The 25,297-nt window shown below is 38.4% G+C and overlaps 1 protein-coding gene across 4 annotated transcripts in view; it reads left to right on the forward strand.

Moving 5' to 3' along the window:
• Positions 1 to 11: 11 nt before the first annotated feature.
• The window catches only part of LOC134227977 (fatty-acid amide hydrolase 2-A), a 50,069-nt gene continuing 24,783 nt past the window's right edge, over positions 12 to 25,297 (forward strand). The window contains exon 1 of one of the 4 annotated variants that reach the window (XM_062709701.1): positions 12 to 308. In XM_062709701.1, the coding sequence (XP_062565685.1) occupies positions 223 to 308 (86 nt within the window). In that variant the 5' untranslated portion in view covers positions 12 to 222. Of the gene's footprint in view, positions 309 to 17,435; positions 17,587 to 17,621; positions 17,890 to 25,297 lie in introns of those variants that run through there. The other 3 variants (XM_062709702.1, XM_062709703.1, XM_062709704.1) reach the window with 3 other exon arrangements.

The following is a 25,297-nucleotide window of genomic DNA, read 5'->3' on the forward strand; positions in this document are numbered from 1 at the left end:
AATCGCTGGACTAGTCGCGTAGCAGTCGGAAGAGATATTCAGTCAAAGCAGTATCATTACGCGCGTACAGCCCAACTGGTCAGACCGAGATATTCGCTCCGTACCGCCGCCCTTGAGAAGTAGCGTAACCGCGTCGCGATTTTAGGACTTCTCCTTCGCTAAACATCTGATTGGAAGGTTGGAAAAGTGCTGCGGGAAAAGTGCGTTCTGTATTACGTGAAAATGTTGTCATACGCATACGCAGCAGTCGATCTGCTGTTGCGGGTCTTCTGCAAAGGTGGTGGAATTGTGAGGCTAGAATTTCACAAGTAAGTATTAATTTTAATGTTTTTCGAAGCGTAAAGTGCTAAGTGACTTCCTTAAGATGAGACCATCGTAGTGAACATACAATTTGTATATGGTAAAGGAGAGCAGTCAAAAGAGAGATTTTTATCAAATGATTCTATCTCTATGATTTTATAGTTCAACAAATCATGGAACTTTAGAAGGTGTGATAGATATAGGAGATAAATTGATTAATAGTATTCAATTTCCACTACACTTCCTCGACGTCTGCATCTATTTTTATTATTTTGAGCAATAAAATTCAAACTAAATCATTTTGGCAATCAAATGTTTGAGGGTTTTTGGCAGAGTTCCTGATAAATTCCTGGAGTTTCTTATAAAAGTTCCCCACGAGTTCAACCTTCAGGATATATAAATAAATATCAGAAGAGCGCGCAAAATTTTCTTCTATAATTCTTGCATTCTTGTACGCAAAAGCTATATGATCGCTCAAAAACATTTTTCATAGGATGCCCGGAGACCCCTAGTTAGAATAGTCAAGGTGCATTTAGATAGATTTACATTATATTTTTATATTTACCGTATTCAGGCCATTTGGACTGACAGAGGCGTTTACATAGGTCTAAGGAAGAAGGTTTTCAAACTTATCCCCTAAATGGCAGAGGCCATATGTGTGCGAAAAATGATTTCTATTTTGTTGATAGGAAATTTTTCGATATGGCCCGGCGCTTTTCTACGTATGGCTGTGGAAAGTTATGAGATGTAAAGGAAAAAGGAAATGTCTACGTATTCGAGTTTCTCAAAAATGATGGTTCGTAACCGGCCTCCCCATGGTTCGAAACCAACCTTCCCTAGGTGGTCCGAAACTGATTATTTTATTGCACGCAATTGCGCATAATTTTCATTCTTGTTACTGTTTGGGGTGAATACAAATTACGTAATTACTGCGTAGTTGATAAGAAAAATGACGGAATACAGAAAGGATGGATGCTTGCAGGTATTAACTATGCAAAAGAGCATCTTTAGTAATGTTACAGTTCTAGGTGGTTTTAGTTATACTTTTTCCTCGATTTACAGATTTTACAACTGGTAAAGATGTAAAATGGGAAATGCGCCTTCAGTAGCACTGCACATGTTTTATACTGAAACACCAAAAATATGATTTTTAGATGTCAATTAAAACGTCAGAATTTAAAATACCTATATTAAAAATTTCCTAAAGAAACCGTTCGAATTTTTTAAACTATGATGGCATTGAGTTTGTACTGGATTTGGATTGAATTGGAGTGATTTGAATTAAATTTGGATTGGATTTGAATTGGATTTGTATTAGAATTAAATTCTATTTGGATTGTATTTGGATTTGTTTTGGATGGGATTTAGATTGGATTTGGATTGGATTTGGATTGAATTTGGATTGGATTTGAATTTGGATTGGATGAGAATTGGGTAGCATATGATTTGGATTGGTTTGAAAATAAATTTGGATTGTAATTGGACTGGGTTTGAATTGAATTTGGATTGGGTTTGGATTGGATTTGGATTGGATTTGGATTGGATTTGGATTGGATTTGGATTGGATTTGGATTGGATTTGGATTGGATTTGGATTGAATTTGAATTGGATTTGGATTGAATTTAGATTGGATTTGGATTGGATTTGGATTGGATTTGGATTGGATTTGGATTGGATTTGGATTGGATTTGGATTGGATTTGGATTGGATTTGGATTGGATTTGGATTGGATTTGGATTGGATTTGGATTGAATTTTGATTGGATTTGGATTGGATTTGGATTTGGATTGGATTGGATGTGTATTGGATTTGGATACAATTTGGAATTGATTTAAATTGGATTGAATTCAATTTGGATTTGCTTTTGATAGGTAAGTCCTATCAAAATTAGATTTGGACGGGATTTGAATTTGATATTGATTGGATTTGGATTGATTTTGGATTCGATTTAAATTGGACTTGGATTGAATTTGAATTTGATTTGGTCTGGATTTAGATTGGTTTTTGATTGGACTTCGATTGAGTTTGGATTGGATTTGGATTGGATTTGGATTGGATTTGGATTGGATTTGGATTGGATTTGGATTGGATTTGGATTGGATTTGGATTGGATTTGGATTGGATTTGGATTTGAATTGCATTTGGATTTGATTTGGTTTGGATTTGGATTGGTTTTGGATTGGATTGGATTGGTTTGGATTGGTTTGGATTGGTTTGGATTGGTTTGGATTGGTTTGGATTGGTTTGGATTGGTTTGGATTGGTTTGGATTGGTTTGAATTGGTTTGGATTGGTTTGGATTGGATTGGTTTGGATTGGTTTGGATTAAATTTGAATTGGTTTGGATTGGATTTAGATTGGATTTGGATTGGATTTGGATTGGATTTGGATTGAATTTGGATTGGATTTGGAATGGATTTGGATTGGATTTTGATTGGATTTGGATTGGATTTGGATTGGATTTGGATTGAATTTTGATTGGATTTGGATTGGGTTTGGATTTGGGTTGGATTGGATTTGGATTGGATTTGGATTGGATTTGGATTGGATTTGGATTGGATTTGGATTGGATTTGGATTGGATTTGGAATTGATTTAAATTGGATTTGGATACAATTTGGAATTGATTTAAATTGGAGTGAATTCAATTTGGATTTGCTTTTGATAGGATTTAGATTAGATTTGGACGGGATTTGAATTTGATATTGATTGGATTTGGATTGATTTTGTATTGGTTCAATTGGACTTGGATTGAATTTGAATTTGATTTGGTCTGGATTTAGATTGGTTTTGATTGGACTTCGATTGAGTTTGAATTGGTTTGGATTGGTTTGGATTGGTTTGGATTGGTTTGGTTGGTTGGATTGGTTGGATTGGATTTGGTTGGTTTGGATTGGTTTGGACTGGTTTGGATTGGTTTGGATTGGTTGGATTGGTTTGGATTGGTTTGGATTGGTTTGGATTGGATTTGGATTGGTTTGGATTGGATGGATTGGTTTGGTTGCATTTGGTTTGATGATTTGGTTGGTTTGGATTGGTTTGGTTGGTTTGGATTGGTTTGGATTGGTTTGGTTGGTTGGTTGGTTTGGTTGGTTTGGTTGGTTTGGATTGGTTGGTTGGTTTGGATTGGTTTGGTTGGTTTGGATTGGTTTGGATTGGTTTGGATTGGTTTGGTTGGTTTGGTTGGTTTGGTTGGTTTGGATTGGTTTGGTTGGTTTGGATTGGTTTGGATTGGTTTGGATTGGTTTGGATTGGTTTGGATTGGTTTGGTTGGTTTGGATTGGTTTGGTTGGTTTGGATTGGTTTGGTTGGTTTGGATTGGTTTGGATTGGTTTGGTTGGTTTGGTTGGTTTGGTTGGTTTGGATTGGTTTGGATTGGTTTGGATTGGTTTGGTTGGTTTGGGATTGGTTTGGGTTGGTTTGGATTGGTTTGGGTTGGTTTGGTTGGTTTGGGTTTGGTTTGGTTGGTTTGGATTGGTTTGGATTGGATTGGTTTGGATTGGTTTGGATTGGTTTGGTTGGACTTGGTTTGGTTTGGACTGGATTGGTTTGGATTGGTTTGGATTGGTTTGGATTTGGATTTGGATTGGTTTGGATTGGTTTGGATTGGTTGTGTTGGATTTGGTTGGATTGGTTTGGTTGGTTTGGATTAAATTTGGTTGGTTTGGATTGGTTTAGATTGGTTTGGATTGGTTTGGATTGGTTTGGATTGGATTTGGATTGGTTGGATTGGTTTGGAATGGTTTGGATTGGTTGGATTTGGTTGGATTGGTTTGGATTAGATTTTGATTGGATTTGGACTGAAATCGTTTTGGATATGGATTGGATTGGATTTGTATTGGATTTGAATTGAATTTTAATTGATTTAAATTGGAGTGAATTCAATTTGGATTTGCTTTTGATAGGATTTAGATTAGATTTGGATGGGATGTGAATTTGATATTGATTGGATTTGGATTGATTTTGGATTCGATTTAAATTGGACTTGGATTGAATTTGAATTTGATTTGGTCTCGATTTAGATTGGTTTTTGATTGGACTTCGATTGAGTTTGAATTGGATTTGGATTGGATTTCAATTGGTTTCGAGTAGGATTTTATTTATATACCTATTTGAAAATAAAAAGGTTTGATATATATTTCTGATGTATGTAGTTGATTATGCAAACTAGTACATGATGTTATGGGCACGTCCTTTTTAATAGTAGAGTAAAGGGAGGATGTACTGATTACGATCAGGGTTTGCAGAAATCGCTTTCAATAGATAACGAACAACGATAAAAGAGAGGCAAAAAGTTCCGAATCATACAAGCCATGATAGCAAATTTATCAAACTTGTATACAAGAGCGAAAAAATCAAACTTGTATACAAGAGTATACAAAAAAAATTGATCCCTGATTACGATGAATGTTGGTGGATTATTTTGTAATGTACTGAGATTGTTCAATTCAATATAGCTTCAACTGAATCAGTTTTAGCGTTGTACCTCTTTTTCGCACCAACAAGGGGTGCTTGGTGGCCTTGTGTGACTGCTTCTGCCTCATAAGCAGGAGATTAAGGGTTTGATCCCTGGCCCTTTCCAAATTCCAATTAGATAATTTCGTTAATCATATAACTCAATCTCTTTGCAAATCAAATTCTCATTGCTAGCAAGTATGATTCTAAATATAGAATTGTTATAAAAAGCTGCCTGTTACTTAGTAGCAGTTAATAAAATGTAAAAATAGATTGGTATTCATTTGTACCCGCGTACGTGCAGATACTATATACGGTCAATTAGCAGGGCCTCATACAAGTAAGAATGTGTGAGGTTAATGTGCGGAGTAGCGATGGTGTGAGTAGACGTGTGCGTGGTATTAGAATCCAATAGCATTCAAATTCTAATTCAATTTTATTGGCATATCGGTCTCGATGCTGCTCGTATAGAGGAAGGGAGCAGCGTGTGTGTGAAACAGATGGGAAAGAGCAGGTCAAATGTTATCGCTAGGCGGCGACAAGTGTGAAAATGTTTGAAAGGTGTTGAAGTATGCGAGGGCCATTTGAGAATAATTAAATTATCGAAGCGTCCGTCTTTGCCGTACATCCTTTCTGGGGATGGCTCGAGACCGATATGCCAATAAAATTGAATTTAAAACTGATTACGGTCGTACAGCTTCTGTCTAATAAGAAATGATTTGGCGCGTAAATAAGAATTGTGGTTCCAAGAGCATCATATGGTGGCATCAGGGAGAGACTCGGTGCAGTAATGTGTACAAACCATACGACCATCGATGATTCTCCAAATGATGAACATCGATCGCTAGAACTAATTAAGTATTAGCCGAATAAATAAATATGCGAATCGTTGCCTCCGTTTTTTGCCAGTCTCAGTAACAGTGACTTCCATTCACTGCCCGAGCCATCCCAAAGGATGTACGGCTTAAAAACGGACGCTTCGATAATTTAATTATTCTCAAATGGCCCTCGCATACTTCAACACCTTTCAAACATTTTCACACTTGTCGCTGCCTAGCGATAACATTTGGACTCCGTTTCTTTCCCATCTGCTTTCACACACACGCTGCTCCCTTCCTCTATACGAGCAGCATCGAGACCGATATGCCAATAAAATTGAATTTAAAACTGATTACGGTCGTACAGCTTCTGTCAAATTCTAATTGTAAAAAAATGAATCCCAATAGAATTCACTTTAATACTTTCTCATTACTCTAGTACTTCTAATTCTCATTCATATATTCCTATCCCATAGATCGCATCACTTACCAAAGTGAATCCAGATAATATATCCCTTCATACTAACACAATATCCTATCCTAAGACTATCGTGGAGATGCAGAGGTATACGCGGGCGCTAGTAGCAACGATAGTTGAACTAATAATCCTTCCTTCCCTTGATGACCGTAAGGACGTGGCCGGCGCCGTAATTGACTTAGTAAAATGCATTGAATTTCCGAAATTTGCACATTGAGAATGATAGCTAAAACCCAAGCTCCATTCAATTGGTTCCCTGTGCAATTTCGCAAGTTCTAGTCAATCACGGAGTAGCAACTACGAATTGTACGGTTATCCTGCTCATGCTCATGCTCATGCTCATGCTCATGTACCTCTTTTTCGCACCAACAATATGATGTAATACGATAACTGGCGAGGCATTATGTTGCTGTGTACCGTTCCATGGGCGTAGCCAGGCCAACTTTTTTGGTCTTCTAAATCGTAGTTTTATAGTAGTTTTATAAAACTACTATAAAACTACGCCAATAGAAGGAACAACAACTACACTTTATAAACAACAACAATTTTAGTCAATTGACAGTAAAATGAAATTGAATCTTCACAGAAGTGTGACGATAGGGACCAGTGGTATTCAGCGATAGTGAGAAATTTGATTTGTAGTTGGAAAGGGACAGTGTGTTGAGGGCCAGGAAGTCAGAGGCAATTGGTCCCTGTGCAAAGTCCGTGCAGGTTCTAGCCGACATAGCGTCGCGATGCAGGTAAATGTGAAACCGGGTCATTAGTGATCCCATGACGGGAACCACAATGTTGCAGCAGAAATTTATCTTTTGGACTCGATCATTCAATCTCAATTCCATTTGTTGCATGTCGAGCCAATCGATCAATCCAGGCGAACAGACATTCAGTCATGATTGATCACAAGTGTCAATAACTCGATCAATTGACCTGTGCAATTTCTTGGGTTCTGATTCAATCACTGAGTTATGAACTGTTGTACGTATACAAAACTCATGGGCAACTGATTTTTTAATGCTCGGCACTCATGCCTCTTTTCAGGATCAAGTTCACTCAATCTCATGTGATCTGTCTACTCTAACTGATTCAGTCTATTATAGTGCTATACATTAGTTTTGGCATAGGTTCTAGTCAATCAGCTACAGGTGCACAATGGCTCATTATGTTTCTTTCCAACAATGTGGTCTTCTAACTGGCACAGTGCCTATGGGCGTCAGGCCAACTTTTGGTCTTCCTAAATCCAGTTTTTAAAGTAGTTTTATAAAAACACATGAATATTAACACATGAAACCGAATCCAAACCAAATCGAAACAATAATGATTAAAACAATAATGGATTTAAAAATGCGTGATTTATTGCTCATCAGGTATTTTTAAATAAAGTGAGAAAAATATTAACGAACTTAGTATTCAGAAAGAATATAAAATCGGCAAAAACAATTATTATAAAAATCCTGCATTCTTCCATAAGTTTAAGAAAACTAGAACCATACATCTGAATTTCTAAACAAATCCTCTCTGAAACATTATTTTATTATAATAAAATAGGCAGAAAATTCAATATGCAAGCTTTCTCCAGGAATTCCTTCGGCATTCTATCCGAAATTCTATCAGGGATTCTTTAGAAATGCCTCCAGCAACTTCTTCGGCAGTGTCTTCAGGAATTCCACCATAAATTTTGCCGGGAATTGATCCGAAAATTCCACCATTATGTACTTCAAAATCTTCACGAACTTCTTTATAAGTTCTGCAGAATTCCATGCAATAATCAAATAATTTCGTGCTGTTTCCCATAATTTTTAAGAATAAGAATATTCCGTGGAAATTCCGCAGAATTGTCAGTAAACATTCCTGAGAATTTCACGAAAAATATTCGCATTTCTTGTTTAAATTTCTTGTGAAAATTTCAAAGAATTTCTCCAGGAATTCCACCGGAAATTTATACAGATATAATACCTAAAATGAAATCATTCTTCTTCTTCTTCTTATTGGCATTACATCCCCACACTGGGACAGAGCCGCCTCACAGCTTAGTGTTCATTAAGCACTTCCACAGTTATTAACTGCGAGGTTTCTAAGCCAAGTTACCATTTTTGCATTTGTATATCATGAGGCTAGCACGATGATACTTTATGCCCAGGGAAGTCGAGACAATTTCCAATCCGAAAATTGCCTAGACCGGCACCGGGAATCGAACCCAGCCACCCTCAGCATGGTCTTGCTTTGTAGCCGCGCATTTTACCGCACGGCTAAGGAATCGAACCCAGCCACCCTCAGCATGGTCTTGCTTTCTAGCCGCGCATTTTACCGCACGGCTAAAATGAAATCAACAATGGAATTTTCGGAGGAATTCCTAGATTAATTCTCAATGAATTCTCAATCCTGAAAGAATTCCGAGTTTCCCCGAAAATTCCTCCTGGAATTCTTCCAAGAGTTCCACCGGCTTTTCCACCAAGAATTTCTCTACGATTTCCTTCGAGAATTATATCGGTAGTTCTATCGGCAGTTCCTCTGAAAATTCTTCCGGGAATTTCGGCAGAAATGGAATTTATTTAGGCTTCTTCAGGAATTTATATAGATTTTCCACCAGAAGCTCCTCCGAGAATTTCTCTGCGAGCTCCTCAGGGAATTCTCCGGGAGGTGCTCTGATGATGATGATGGTCCAGCTACAAACCCCAACAAAGGTTTCAGCTAGACGAGATTTGTCTATAAGATGAATTCTCTTGTTTCCGAGAATGCTTCTGGTAGTTTCCCCGGGGTTCCTTTGAAAATTCTCCCGGGAATTTCTTCAGAAATTCTTCCAGAAAATTCCTTCGTGAATTCCACCAGCAATTCATCCGGGAGTTTCTCTGGAAATTCCTCCGGGAGTTCCATCAGAAGCTTTTCCAGGAAATTATCCAGGCTTTTTTCAGGAAATCATTTAGGCTTTCTCCAGAAATTAAGCTGGAAATTCCTCCCGAAGTTCTTCCGATAGTTTCTCTGGAAGCTCATCCGGGAGGTCCTGTAGGAATTCTTCTAGAAGTTCCTCCTGAAATTCCTCCGGGAGTTCTTACGGGAGATCTTACGGGAGCTCCTCCAGCAGTTCCTTCGGGAATTCCTCCGGGAGATCCACCAGCAGTTTCTACGAGAATCCCTCCGGGAGTTTCACCGGCAGTTTCTCCGGGTGTTTCTCTGAAAAGGAACTCCCGGAGGAACTCCCGGGGGATTTTCTATAGGAATTTCCGGAGAAATTATCAGAGGAATTCTCGGAGGAACTGCCGGTGGAACTTCTGGAGGAATTTATTGAAGAAATTCAGGAAGAATTTCCAGGGGAAATCCTGGAGGAACTCTCGTAAGAATTCTAGGATGAACTCCCAAAGGAACTTCTGTAAGAATTCCTGGAAGATTTCTTGAAAGAACCTCCCGGAGGAATTCCCGTAAGAACTCCCAGAGAAATTCTCCGAGGAACTTCAGGAGGAATTTGTAGATAAAAGCCTAAAGAAATGCTAAATGAATTCCTGGAAGAAAGCCTAATTGAATTCCCTAAGGCAGCGGTTCTCAACCTGGGGTACATGTACCCCTGGGGGTACCTTTGCCGGGCCCAGGGGGTACCTCCTACAAAAATCCGTAATGGCGGATGAATTACAATTTTAATCAAAACATATTGATATAGTTTTGATAATTTAGAATTTTTGTGTTTCAAAACATTGTCTTTTACATAATATGCATGGCGATCAGTAAATCACGGTCTATTGAATCCTGCCCTTGACAACCAGTACAATGAATGATGGGCTGTGGGACATAAAAATCAAAAGGACAAAACCTCGAATGAACAAATTTAAAAATCTTCTATGCAATCTACCTGATAAAAACAGAATGTTGAATAATATGTTAAGAATATGCTAAAATATAAAGTCTAAAGATGCGGAAGCCTCCATTTGAGAGACATGAAAGCTTTTCCCGAGAAGCTCAGTTGCTTCGTTGCAAGAGAATTGGAATCATCCTTCTACGCTTCTCGGAAGCCTCCTTCCAAGCAGCTCGGAGGACTCCTTTCAAGAGGTTCGGAAGCCTTTTTTCAAGAGGTTCGGAATTCTCCTTTTAAGAAGCCCGGATGCTTCCTTTCAAGTGACCCGGAAGCCTCATTTTAAGAGATCTGGAAACATTCTTTCAAGAGGCCCGGATGCCTTCTTTTAAGTTTTTTTTATAAACTAGGGCTCGAAGGGCATTTTTAACAGGCTCGAAAGCTTCTTTTCAAAGGCTCGAAAAATACTCGGAACTCTACTTTCAAGAGGCTTGAAAGCGTACTTTCTTAGTCCCTGAAGCCTTCTCTATCTTCTTTAAACATATTTTTTTCTTTTCTTTTTTTTTTTCAAAAAGCTCGGAAAGCTCTTTTAAAAAGGCTTATACGGCTTTAGAGTAGTTCGGAAGCCTCCCTTTAGAAGGTCGGTATTCTTCAAGAGTCTTAGAAGCGTCCATTCAAGATACTCCAGTGCCTCCTTTTAAGTGCCTAAAAATCACAATTCAAGAGGCTCAAAAGCCTCCTTTCAACAGACTCTAAAGCAGTGGTGCTCAGCAGTTTGGGCGTTTTTTCCTTAATTTGCTTCTCACACAATGAAAATGAGCTTTGACCATACAAATTAGCACTTGGTCGAAAGCTTTCAAATATATCTATCTGCTGAGGGTAATAAAACGGATATTGGTGTTAAATTCACTTCGTACGAAACGATTAAAGCAAAACAAAGGTGCGGCCCGCGGGCCGCAGTGTAATTTCACTTTGATCAAGTCGTACGGAGTGATTTCAAGACCAATATTCGTATTAATGCCCTCAGCTGATAGGTATGTTTGGAAGCTTTCGTCCAAGTACTAACTTGTTGGAAGAAGCCGCTTTTTCATTGTGTGACAAGCAAATTAATGGGAAAAACGCCCAAAATGCTGAGCACCACTGCTCTAAAGCCTCCTCTCAAGAGGCTCGAAAGCATATTTTCAAGAGGCTTGGAAGCCTTATTTTAAAAGGCTCGGAAGGCTTCTTGCAAGAGGCTTGGAAGCCTTCTTTTAAAAGGCTCGGAAGACTCTTTTAAATAGACTCGGAAGGCTCTTTCAAAAGGATCGGAAGCCTCCTTTCAAGAAGCTCAAAAGCCTCCTTTTAAGAGGCTCAAAAGCATAATTTTAAGAGTCTTCTTTTAAAAGGCTTGGAAGACTCTTTTAAAAAGGCCCGGAAGAATCTTTTAAAAAGGCCCGGAAGGCTTCTTTCAAGAGGTTTGGAAGCCTCCTTTCAAAAGGCTCGAAAGCCTAATTTCAATAGGCTCGAAAGCCTCCTTTCAGAATGCTTGAAATCCTTCCTCGAAGGGGTTTAGAATCCTTTTTTCAGAGGCTTGGATGTCGGAAGCCTTTCTACAAGGGACTTGGAATTCTTTTTCCAAGAGTCTTGGAACTATACTTTCAAGCAGCTCATAGGCGTACTTTCAAAAAGCTCGAAAGCCTCTTCTAGGTGGCTCAAAAACCGCATTTTAAAAGACTAGGAAGCCTGTCTTCAAGAGGCTCGGAAGGTTCTCTCGGAAGAGGAGTGAAACTCTACTTCCGAAAGGCTCGGAAGCCTTCAATAGTCAAAAAAGTTCTGTAGGATGCTCGATGTATGAACTTAATTTGAATTGAGACGTTTAACGGAAAATGAAAATTCCAAAAAGTTCATGGAGAGCCATATATTCCGTTAGTTTTCTGGTCCATTTTTCATATATCTTAAGAGATACGCTTACTTTCATTTACAGCAAAAAAACATTGGGGGTACCTCAATCAATGCAAAAGTTCGAAGGGGTACCTCTCAAGAAAAAGGTTGAGAACCGCTGCCCTAAGGAACTACTGGTGGAACTTCAGAGGAACATCCGGTGGAATACCCTAGAGGAAGAGAAAAAATATTTCTGAAGGAACTCCCGAAATCCCATTTCCCGTGAAATTCCTGCCAAATATCGTTCAGGAATTCCCTGTAAAGTTCCTGGAGGTATTACCGGAGAATTTCTTGGAAAAACTCCTGGAAGAACTCCCGGATGAACTCCCACAAGCACTTCCGGAGGAATTCCCACATGGAAGTCCTGAATTTTTTTCTTTTAGAGAAAATAATTCTTAGAGAAGTTCCTAAAGGAATTTTCGAAAAAATATCTGAAGGAATTCCCAGAAAAATACCAGGAGGAATTAATGCAGAAATTCCCAGATGACATCCTGAAAGTATTCCCAGATGAATTGCTGAAGAAAATCCCTGCGGATTGTTCCGAAGAAATTTCTGGAAGAACTCTTGGAAAATATCCGAGTAAATTCCGAGTGAAGAATTCTAGTACACTTTCTCGGAAAATCTCCCGGAGAAATTCCTGAAGGAATTCCTGGAGAAGTACCTAAAGAAACTCCCGAAAAATACCTGTAAGAATTTCTGGGGAAATACTTGGACGAACTCCAGGAGAAATTCATGAAGATATTTCTAGAGGATTTCTTGAAGGATATTCTGAAGTAATTGCGAAAAGATTTCCAGATTGGAATACTTGATGATTTCGCTATTGAATGTTTGGAGGTATTCCCGGAGGAATTAAAGGAAGAGTTCTGAAAGGAATGCCCGGAGAAGTTCCTAGAAGAATTTCCGAAGGAAATTCTTATAGATTTACAAGTGAAGTTATGTAGCTAAATTGGAGGATTTTCGTCATAAATTTTTGAAGAAACTTCTGGTAGAATTTTGAGAAGAAATTCCGTATGTATTCTTGACGGAAATCTCGAATGCATGCCTGAAGGAAATGCCGGATTCTTCCTGAAGAGAGAATAGCCAGAATAACAAGAAAAGAAATCTTCAGGGAATTTCCTCGTGAATTTCCTAAAAAAAATTAGTGGGGGGTTTCTAGATAAGGAGGAATTACAATTACATGAGAAGGATTTTCGAACGATTTTCAGAAGAATTTGTGAATAACTTTCCGGAGGAATTCAGAAGTTCCCAGGGGAGCTTCTAGGAGGATTTCAAGGAGAATTTTTGAGCCCGAAATGTTTCGAGTTGTTTTGAACTTTCATATATTATGGATTCTAGATGCCCTAATAAGTTTTGGGAATCTTTTGAATTTCAACCACCTATTTCTGTATATGATTGGATCGTAAAGTGCACATATTTGAGGGAATTCATTTCAGTACCCGTTCAATCTTTCCACAATTTAGGGGGGGGCGACGCCGAGGTTACGTCCAACAAAGAAAGTAGGTACCTAATTACATTTTAGAAAAAAAAATTCTGATTAGCTAAAACATATTTTAATTTGCTCAAAAGGAGTAAGTAGTAAAAGTAGTGTACGAAAAAAACGAACCATCTTCTCTTCTCTTCTCTTCTCTTCTTCTCTTCTCTCTATATATAAAACAAAGTTGGAATTTGTGCGACCGCACATCACTAAAGAATAGACAGTCCAACTTTTATTCATTTATATTCGTTTCCTTTTTCTATTTACGAGGAAACATGTTATGATGAAACTGGAATACTTTGAAGATCAATGCTCAATCTTTTCGACGAAATGGTTTTTCGTACAATTTGCATGAAATTTTTCAATTTTTATCATCTATATAAAAGAAGGTTGTCTATGTGTTTTTTGGTGAGAAAATTAATCTCTCAAAGTTTCAGCTCAATTGCTTGTTGCACAAGCTGGCGCATTTGATTTGATGCTTAGGGGTCGTACACTAATTACGTAAGCACTTATGGGGGGAGGGGGGGTCGGCCGTTCTCTTACGCCCCATATAAATAAAAAATGATTTGCATGAGAAAAATCTTACATGGGGGGAGGGGGGTTTGAAAAACCCAGAAAAATTGCTTACGTAATTAGTGTACGGCCAATATGGGGATTTCAGTCAAAATGTATAGGAAAAATACCTCCGATACTCATTGCTCAAAATTGCAAAAAGGGCTGTTGGTATGTTACAGAACAACTCCACAGAGCATTGTATAATGATTAAATGAACTTTTATTTAGCTTTTTTCTTCTTCTTCATTGCCATTACATCCCCCACTAGGACATTGCCGCCTCGCAGCTTAGTGTTCATTTAGCACTTCCACCGTTATAAATTGTTCTGTAACATACCAACAACCCTTATTTGCAATTCTGAGCTCAATAGAGCAATCAGAACCAATTTCCAGATCGAATGAGTGACGGAGGCAGAGCCGTAGCGTGGAATCCCGGCGCCCTTGGCGAAACATTCATTGGGCGCCCATTTTCTACTAAGGAAAAAATGTACAATATTTTACATTTGGAAAACAATTTAAATTTCAGGAATTGTAGCTGGCAGAAAATCCTCCTAGGAATGTTGGAATTTTCGTGGTATTTTTTGGTATGGTATTTTTATTCTGGGACCTTAGCAGAACCATGTTGAGAGATTTGAGAATAGTGAGGGGGTGAAAATAAAAAAAAAAATGATCGCAATGCATTTTATAAATATTTCTTCAATTATTTCTGAAAGCCCTCTGTAGTCTATGTACGTATATGGTCAAGGCAGTATGGATTGCCAAATATCCATAAAATTCAAAAAAAAAAAATTTTCCGAACGATATAATGAACTTACGCAAATCAAAAAAAAAATGTATTTTTTCGTGAACCCACGTACTACTAGACTTAGTTAAGTCAACAAAATCTAACTCTGGAGTGAGATGGTCAATGGTAAGAGTCCTTGTCGGAGCTAGTTGGATCACGAAAAGCCCTATGGTCGAAATCCCGATCGGCCCTATTTGGATCAAGATAAATTCTAAGCCGGACGATGATTTGAAGGAATATTACTGGACTTAATTAAATCCAACTCTGACGTAAGTAGACCGATGGTAGGAATCACCATAACCCTGCTTGTTACCCTATCTGGAATGGATCTGTTAATGGCCCAAAGCATCGTCAAACCAGCCCTAACAAACATTGGAAGCTGGTAAAGCGTTAAAATATTTAGTGTGAAATAGACTTCTTCAGCCAAAAAACTTGCCAAATCAGCTTAATTTGTTTGTTGAGACTAAGGTCAAGAAAAAATCTAAAGTATGTCAATGTTTTGGAAACACCATTGGACCTGTTAGTTCAATGATATTCAGCAAAAAGTGGGTTGATCGATGATAGAAGTCGCTATTGGACCATCAAGAAAAACCCAACTCTTGAGTGGGTTGGTTAGTGACCGAAATCGACATCGGACCTATTCGAATTAAGTGAGTGAGTGAGGCTGTCGGTCAATTGGAGGCACTACTGGGCTCTGTAAATTGTTGAGTCAATAAAATATAATTCTTAAGTGAGTTGGTTGATGGTCGGAGTCGTTATCAGAAGCAGGACAAGGGAAAATACAACTTTGGACCAATATCTGATAGTTTTCTCAGGAAAAATCCGTAATGAACACTGAGGACATTAAGATGATTCTCATGGACTTTTTTCAGATCACATGAACATTTTCTGAACAAAACAAGCAAATTTATTTCATAGATGAGCCATTTTTTGGCTGCAAGTCTTCATAATAAAAACAGTAATAATAATCTTGAGTTTACAAAAAACCCATACCGCACATACTAGTTTTTCCTTCAAACCGAAAATTGCCTAGACCGGCACCGGGAATCGAACCCAGCCACCCTCAGCAAGGTCTTGCTCCATAGCCGCGCATTTTACCGCTAGGCTAAGGAGGGCACCTATTCGTTGATTCATACCTTGTAAAGTAAGACGAAACAAGAAAATTTTCGGAATTTTTGTTAAATTTCAAATTTTGTAAAAAGTTTACAACAAGGACTTTTCAATAACTTTCTTTTATACTACATAAGATGGTGGAGGAACCTCTACAAGTGTTGATTTGAGAAATGTTCGACATTGGGAGGTGTCCGACGCTGGGGGATCTCCCCCTTACTCTCTAAAGCGGTTCATCGATCGGTATTGGGATTGTCATTTCGTCTTTTCTTAGGTTCCTTTCCTTCTTGTGGATAATTTCTTTTATTGTCCTCTCCTTATATCCGTTGATCGACGCTGTTAGCCATCTACCAGACTCCCCATTTGTCAATTTCTGTTATTAGGAGACATAGAACCTCACAACGGGTTAGGCACCAGAGCGATAATTCCACGAAACGATCTCTCAGGGGCACAGGGCTTACAATACTTACTTTAGTCGTATGAAGAAAGCGAAAAAAATAAATAGATTATTCGTCATAACATTGCTTGGCGCAACACTTATTCGGGTTCTTCGCGCCGCATGCCTACCACCAAGATAGTCGCGCAGCCAAAAGTTATGACGATTTCCGTTATTATGACTTCGTCCGAAGTTATGACTTCTTCACATACCTACCTGATTGCACTTAATTATAGACGAACTGGTTAAAAACATAATGGCGTCTCAAATAAACAAATAGTAGGAACTTTGGTAACATCAATGTATCGGATTAATACAAAACTTCACATGGCAGCTGCCGCTTGAAGAATAATAGTATGAAGTCTTCTATGTCATCATGACGATTTGGTTGCACGACGAAAGCTAACACCGTACTCGTTTTCGACGATGCGTCGAGCAGCGACGAAGACACTACAACTCGTCGCTACTGTGGCATTTCGACGATGAATTTTGTCAGCCCTGGGGGGCAGTACTCCCGCAAGTACTACCCGTCTCATTGTATATGAGTCGAATTCGAACAGCCTCACGCGATACGGAGCCAGCGGTACCTACTGAATCCGTTGAAGCTTCAGCATGTGTGTTTTAAATGCAAATAATGTCACTTTCACACTTTTGTTCCAACTAACTCAATCATTGCTTGAGACTATATATTCAGCTGCTATTGAAAAGATTTATATTACCAGTCCTAATTTGTTTAAAGTAATTTTGTTTGCTAATTAACTGAGTTCAAATATTTTGAGCAAACTCAAAACTTGGTCCAGATTTGAATAAGCGGTGTGATTGTGGTGCGGATTCGATTTTTTAACCAATCTATTCCTATTTATATTACATATTCTGTGTTGTTTTATCAATACTTATGGTGAGCAAATCTACCAAGCATTTCGTAACAACGCTTCATGTGTACTTGTTTCATGTAGCAGATATTTCGCAATCGATAGAGAGCTTCTGAGACAAGCTCTACTGGTACAAAGTTCAAGGGTTGTGGCTCTCAGCATACTCACAAGCAAACCGGACTGAACAATTGCTCATCATCTTCTCTGTTTTTTTTTCACTTGCTCTCCTATCCAGCTGATGGCTAGGTATGTCGCTATGTGTATGACTGCTTTATGACCATTGAGCGGATTATGCTCCATGTTTGAAAGAGCGTGAAGTTGGAGTTGGAGTTGGGAGCTACAGTTGAAAAGCATCTTCCTTGTGTGCCTTCATAGCGGCTGCCGAACCCATAACGTGATTGGTAAGAAAGAAAATTGAGCTGAGGCATTTCCATTTCTATTGGATGCTTTCCGAGGAGAAAGCTACACGGTCAGGGGCATTCAGTGCAATGCAGTGTCGGAGAAAACAGATAGCTCTATGTCTATAGTCGTCGAAACAAGCATTCGGTGTTGCGTATGCGTGCTTAGATGCAGTTTTTAGTTTTCGTTACGCCATTCAGTTGGACAAAGTGTGAGTCTGTTTGTTTCATTAATATTAAACGAATTGCCACATAAGCACAAATTAGTCGCAGAATGGATGAGTGATATTGCGGTGCTTTCAGTGGAAACAAGTTCTTGCGTGAATCTCGAAGGATGATAGCTTATCGCTGAGTTTTGCGTTTGCAATGAGGGCAGCAGAGTCTAAATACAGAAAGTGTTTTTAATCAGCGATATACACTGGTATCGATAATCAACCCAAAATACCATTGAGGCAAGGATTGTGATTTTTTCTAGTTTTTTTTTTAAATAGCAGAGAACAAATCATCCCCTAAAGGTCAGTTTGTGGAGAAAAAAATATGTACTAATTAAAATAAACTAATTATAAAAGCTTGAAAAAAGGCCTTTCTCTCCGATAGACATTGTGTTGAAAACCGAAGTGAGCTCTCAATGACCGTTTCAAGAAGCTGCTGGAACAAAATCCTCAGAATTGATCCATGAGTATTTACGACTATGTAGTATATGCGCTAGATGTAATCCCGTCTTCGGATGACACCAGTCGTTTCAACTTCTTAAAATGTTTCAGTTCCACTGTAACTTTTATAGGGGAAACTGGACACACATGATCCCCACTTTTTGTTTAGCATATTTCTCGATGTAACATGCACAGATTTGCACGCTTCTTGATGAACTTGATAAAGAATTTAATTAGCTATTCAAAAACGTCATTGGAAGCAATTATTTGTTCATGAAAGTTACCAAAAAATTGATTTTGCTAAAAGATAGAAAATTTGTCATTTTCAAAACTTGCGGGAGACTTGATCCCCATATAGGGGGAAATTGATCCCGTTATGAGCTGAACATGTTTAGGTTCTTCCAAGTCTAATGAAAGGATGAATTGGTCTAGCCTCAAATCCTAACAATTCTTCATAGTCTGTCGTAATAATAGTCGTGCGAAAATTAAATAATGTTGGTATTAAGTAAGCCAAGTATTTTGGTTCTCGAATAGAGTAATAGTGACAGATAGAATGCCTGCTATAGCAACAAAATTGGCATAGTGATGATGATTCATCTGCAAACCATTCACTCCATTAAAAGACAGTGGTCTTATCACGACAACCATGATGTGCCCAAGAGGATCTCATTTTGTGATTGATACAATTATGATTCCAAAAATGGTTGATCGATACGATACATAAATATATCTTTGTAATTTTAGAATCTATTTTTTTTATTAAATCTCTGAAAATTGGCCACACTGCGAATGTCATGGCCAATGGTAAATATCCCTAAGTACCTGTTTTGAGATCAATAAAAACTTGTGATACATCGGGATCGATAGACTATTTACTACCAATACCACAACCGTGATCATACCTGGAGGGTGACTTCATACACCAATATGGTACTGTCACGCATCATCATTTTTGTAGTGTGTGTTATTATTACACAAATGCTATTTCTCTTAAACAACTGACTAAAAGTTGTTGAATGTGCCTATTATTGAAAAATTCTTTAAGAAGATTTACAAATAAATGGTGATTGTAAGCAAACTTCTCCTAGTTCAAACGGAATTTAGTACCAGATCGAACAATACTGATTTTCATCCCTGTGATTTGTTGATTTGTTAAGTATTTTCAAAGCCTAATTTATACACTTTTTTATTGAAAATAATGTTAAAATGCATTTAATAAAACTAATCAAAAATAAGTATGTTCAATTACATTTTGTTCTGGTTAATGAAATAAGTCTATTGAGAAATTCAAATTGCGCGTGTATCGTCTGATTGACAAAATTAAAGAGAAAAATCAATTTATTTATACTTTTTAACTAGAAAAGAATTTTAACAGATCAATTAGTTACATACAATACATACAATAATATGCAACGGTATACAACAAACGCCTTAATATATGCAATTTCGGGATCAAGTGTGACCAAACTGTGGGGGATCAAGTGTGTCCATTTTGAGTATTTATCTTGTTTTGTTTTTTGTATTCAATGGAAAATGAGAAATAGTAAATTGGATGAATGTATTCAATTCTACAATAATAAAACTTTGGCCAGTAAAAATTTGGTACGTTTTGGTTGGACATATTATAAGTTATTAAACTTTTCTCTTTTGAAGAAAAAAAGGATTGAGAATGCTGAAATAATAAAACCTCTCTAAAACCTATATACATAAAGTAACTAATATCAGATGTTACTCAGATTCAATAATCTATCTAACGGATCCGTTTGCACATATCACTGGTATAAACATGTCATTAGTTTTCGAAAAAACAGGGGGGGATCATGTGTCCCCGGGGATCATGTGTGTCCAGTTTCCCTTATTTCTCCATGAAGCAGAAGATTTGTGGAGCACCAGACTTCCTTCGTGCGGAGGTCATACCTTTATTAATTGCAAAAGAATACGAGCACGCCACCACCGCATATATAAGCTGTTTTTTACAGACAAAAATACCTATTCTTGGCAGTCTAAGACATTCGCCAAATTGAATGATAAAAATAATGAATAATTACACTAAAACACAGGTATAGTTCAATTGGTATACAACGTATGCTCTTCCTTTGATGATTGGTGTTCACTTAATATAATATCTTTTACCACAAACTTAGTAAATTTAATATAAAGTAACAGGTCAACGTTTCTTCTATTGGCATAGCAATTTCTATTATCAGCAATGATTTTGCTCCCTTCAGCAACTAGACATGGAAGTAGAAAACTAGTAATGTATTGGTGCCAGATGCTGATTGTTTATATCCTCTAGTAGTAAAATTCATCCATAATAATCGACCGCACGCTCATCTCGCTTCACTCAATTTTGGAAGAAATTTTATTAATTATCAAAACTGGCTTAAAACAAAACATGAATTTTAGCCTTGGCATCAATTTTATGTCACGTGGAAGATAGGCAAAAACATTTAAACACATTGTAAAACAAATTTTACCTCTTATGCGGCCAACAAAAACAGACGTGAATGGCAGATAGGGTACCCGTGTACCCAGATATTGACAATTTCATAACTTTTACCATTTTTAACCTATTTGAATAATGTTGACCATTTTGGAGAAGGAAGCTTACATACTTTTCGTCCACTGCCAAGATTTACATCTTTTGTCTTTTGTAATGCCTTAGAGTCTTCACGCGTAAGCAAAAAGTCTATCAACCAGTTTCAAATATACAACTTGCTCTTTACGGTCCTTAGACTTGAAGGTCCTTACATGATATGTTTGTTTCATCAAAATAATCATGGGGGTTGTGTACAACGACGTAAACTATGTAAAACCAAATCTATACACATAAGATTGAGTTGGAGCCACCTCATTCGTACACTATGTTTCACAGTGAATAATTGATAATACCCTAAAAGTAGGCAATTATTTATGGTTGAAATGCGCTATGTAGGAACGGGAATGGTTAAGATTTTTATGATGAGCATGGAAAGTATTAAAGTTGCAAAAGGAAAACGGTTCTGTCAGCCACATAAGGCTTAAAATACTACGGTGTGGCTATCACTTTTGATATAATTCATGGTCAGAGTAAAAATCTGAATAGAAGCATTTGTATTCTAACACTTTTTTTTTAAATAAATGCCAACGCCGGATATTTTGTTCGTAGTTTTGCTAAAATCAAATCACATGGAATTGTGCGTGGTATTTTTTTTAGCGTGTGTTTGATATGCTCACAAACACATTCTCTCGCTCTATTCCGAAGTGCGCTGCTGCCAAAGAAAACGAACAGTCCCAATTTTATTTAGTGAAACATAGAGCAAATATTGGATAAATTTGCTATTTGTGGTGATAATCAAGTGGTAATAAAGTGTAAAAAGTAGTTTACGAACCTAATTTGTCGTATCATACACGATAAAGAGAAGAAACAGGCGATCCAAAAAAGTAAGTAACAGTTTGCTTTTCGTCTGCTGCTTTCTTGGGCGATGCAATAATGGCAAGGATTTCGTAGGTGCAAATTTGTTTCGGTGATTAATTCTCGCTTAACTTTTCAAAAGGTCCTAAGTAACATTTTTTTCATGAATTAATTTGAATAGCGCAATCAACAGAAAAACATGAATGCTTTCGATTGCAGTACTCAAATTAATTCATGAAAAAAATGTTACTTAGGTCCTTTTGAAAAGTTAAGCGAGAATTCGTCAAATCTTGCTACTTTTACACAAACAACTTATTCAAATGAAAGCCTAGACTTGAGTGATTGAATCAAATTTATGTTCATAAATAGTGTATGTTTGCTGGAAAACGCAAATATTGTTGAGGGTGCCAACAAATGTCGCACCCTGCCAAAGTCGTATTCTACCCTACTTCACTACGTTCTTTATAGAGCTTACTTTAAAATCAAAGAACCTAATCACCTGACCAAGTCGCATCCCTACCTTCTTACCATTTTTTACCCTCACCGACAGTTTAAGTTCCCTGGAGGCTGTTCAATTAATGAAACCGGTTAAGCACTTATCGTATTGAAACGGGATACGGAATGCTTTGAGTGGTCTATCGAAACGGTTATTCACGTTATTCATAGTCATTATGGTTTGAGTCGCTTTTTATTGATCGATCCCGGGAAATGCGAAAGCGGACTATTTGCCTAAGGAAGGTGATAGTTGTTGATGGAAAGTGTTATTTACGATCGGAAAATCACTTGCGACGAATTTTTCAGCCAGCAAACCTTGATCAACTCGCAGCAGAAATGTTCAAAAGGGATTTAAGAAGATGGCTGTGGTCAATTGACCCGCAGGTTGTTTAAAAAAATGAATATGGGATGATCCATAATTCTTTAATTCTTTATTTTGGAGCAGGGAAAAGCCCATTTGAGTAGAACCATGGAATCTTTCTCAAATGGGCACAAAACCTCCTCATCATTTCATATCAACAGGAATAAAATAATTCCAAATGGTACATTGTTTGACTTATATTACTTAATATTATAGAATATATCCTAATGGCCTATGCTAATGTGTGGTACTGTTGGAAGCTTAGAGAAGTGTAGTAAACCGTTTCCGAAGAACAGCAGCAGCAGCAGCGATTGAAGATGCGACACATACTAGTGAATGGCTCATTTTGCGCATAATTTGTGCGAGCACCTCTCAAGAAAATGGAAAATGTCGACCGAAGTGGACAAAAGGGGATGTTAAAGTTCAATTGAGAGAGCAAGGCCCGGCAATCAATCCTTGGAAACGTCACTACACGACGCTCACTTAACTGATCTAAACCAATAAGTTGGCAGCGTGCTTCATAACTTGGTAAGTTATTTGGATCCTTCCAAGGAAGACGGCGTAGAGCAAAACGAATGAATTTTAGTAGAAAGGAGCCGATACAACTAATGAATATTCTAGTAATGACCTCACCTCGCTATGCGGAAATTAAATCCATGTTTTTTTCTAATTCGTCTAATAGCTGTAGATCCGATTTAGTAACAAAAGTCAATAGTAGAGCCACAGACAAACAGACGTAACACTAGAGAAATTACCATCGACCATGACTACAACTATCAACTTGAATTTAATTGAGGCGCTAGCGTCGGAATCCTTCGAGTTTGACATTTCACTCCTGCGCCTTCAGGTGACAATGTCATACGAAACATTGTTTCATGTAACATGCTCGCAAGATGGTGGTAGAGGAGTTTTGCGATGGATTTTTCAGAAAAATGTTCAAGCTGTTACGTCTATTTGTCTGTGGTAGAGCGCTTGCGGGAAAATGAAATTAAACAGCATTTATTGGCGTTGAGAACCATGCGATCAATCTCGCACCATTTGACGAAAATGTCGAGTTGACGTTGTAGAAACAGAGCATCCTAATCATCATTAATAGTCCAGTATAATTTTAAATCATCAACAAAAGCAAGGATTCGAGCACAAGATTCACATCATTCAGATATACTAGAAATATCAGAAGTCCTAAGTGACTACCTTGTGGCACATCTGATGTAACACCAAAGTATTGCGAGGATGAGCCTCCAATGATGATTGCCATTTTCCGCCCAGTTAGATAGGATTCAAGCCACAACAGAAAGGATCTTGAAAAACCTAGGCGTTCAAACTTGGCAATTGTAATCCTGTGATTGATCTTATCGAAGGCAGCCGAAAAATCAGTGTAGATGGAGTCTACTTGATATCTTTTTCGAAAAGATTGGGCGATAAACGACGTGTAAAGAGTCAGATTCGTATTCGTTGAACGCCTTGGCATAAAACCATGTTGAAATCTTGGCAATTGACCTTTCCCGTCAAAAATTGTATCGCGTTTTATTGTCTCAGTCGATTCTACTTTCTTCTTTCACAAACAGCTTTGAGATGGCGCAAAGTGCGACTATACCTCGGTAATTGCTGACATCATGCTTATTTCCTTTTTTTAAAGACCGGGAATTCGACCGGACCGGACTTTCGACTTGAAGCGATACGTTGAAGAGACTGGCTAGAGGTACAGATAGACTATAAGAACATTTCTTCAATACGTACGCAGGAATACAATCTGGTCCACAACAAGTCGAGCCATTTACGGTACAGCAAATATAAGCTACTGTGTCTGCATCGACGATTGGTTGGTTTCCCACTAGGGGACGAACAGGGACGTTGCTAGCGGCTTCATTGATTTGATGTAATTCCAGGGAATCGTCAGTGAACACATTCGAGAATTGCCGTTGAAATAAATTACAGATGTCTTCTGTCGATGAACATTCGATATTTCCATTGGTCATGACAGTGGGAGGACCAGATTCCTTTCGTTGTTGGTTGATGTAGTTCCAGAATCCTTTGGGATTGTGGCGCAGTTTTACTTGCCCTTTTCGTTGATGACCGATGTACGGTTTTTATTCAAGCGCTTGTAGTGAGCGTTGGTTGAGTTATAGTTGAGTTTGTACTGGTGGCTTTTATATTTTGAGTATTTACGTAAAGCATACCGTTTACCGCTTTTCAGGCGCTTCAGATAATTGTTTCCACATGATGGATTAGGCGGCGATTTACTAGATCGATAAGATCCAAGGGCTTGACGATCCCTCCCCAGGCCATCTGCGAGTTGTGGGACTTGCCTATAGGGTGTGGTGTGGTTTGACAGTGGGCCCTGGTAAACTCCTATAAAAAGCTGCATGTATCCGCAAGTAGGCTCCACCAAAGCGACCGTGTGCCGCTCAAAGCGCCCAAGCCCAAGTCCTAGTGTCAGGTGGGACACAAAAGAGACCTGACACACGACGACCCTCCGACGAGACAGGAAGTTTGCGCAGGCCCAATATGGAAAACCAATAATTACGAACAATATAAGAGATAATACGACTCGATATAATCGGCAACGACCTAGGCGACGATTAAAGGATTACGATTGGAAGCTTGGAACATGGAACTGCAAGTCGCTAGGTTTCGTAGCTTGCGACAGGATGATCTACGATGAATTACATCCTCGCAACTTCAACGTCGTGGCGCTGCAGGAGATTTGCAGGACAGCACAGAAAGTGTGGAAAAGCGGGGCATCAAGCGGCTACCTTCGACCAAGGCTGTGGCACCACCAACGAGCTGGGAACCGGCTTCATAGTGCTGGGTAAGATGCGCCAACGTGTGATTGGGTGGCAGCCAATCAACGCAAAGATGTGCAAGCTGAGGATAAAGGGCCGTTTCTTCAACTATAGCATCATCAACGTGCACTGCCCACACGAAGGGAGACCCGACGACGAGAAAGAAGCGTTCTACGCATAGCTGGAATATGAATATGTATCAAATGATAACGGCCAAGGATAAACTTCGCAGCC

Source organism: Armigeres subalbatus, chromosome 3 (genome assembly GCF_024139115.2).
Source record: "Armigeres subalbatus isolate Guangzhou_Male chromosome 3, GZ_Asu_2, whole genome shotgun sequence".
NCBI classification, from domain to species: Eukaryota; Metazoa; Arthropoda; class Insecta; order Diptera; family Culicidae; genus Armigeres; species Armigeres subalbatus.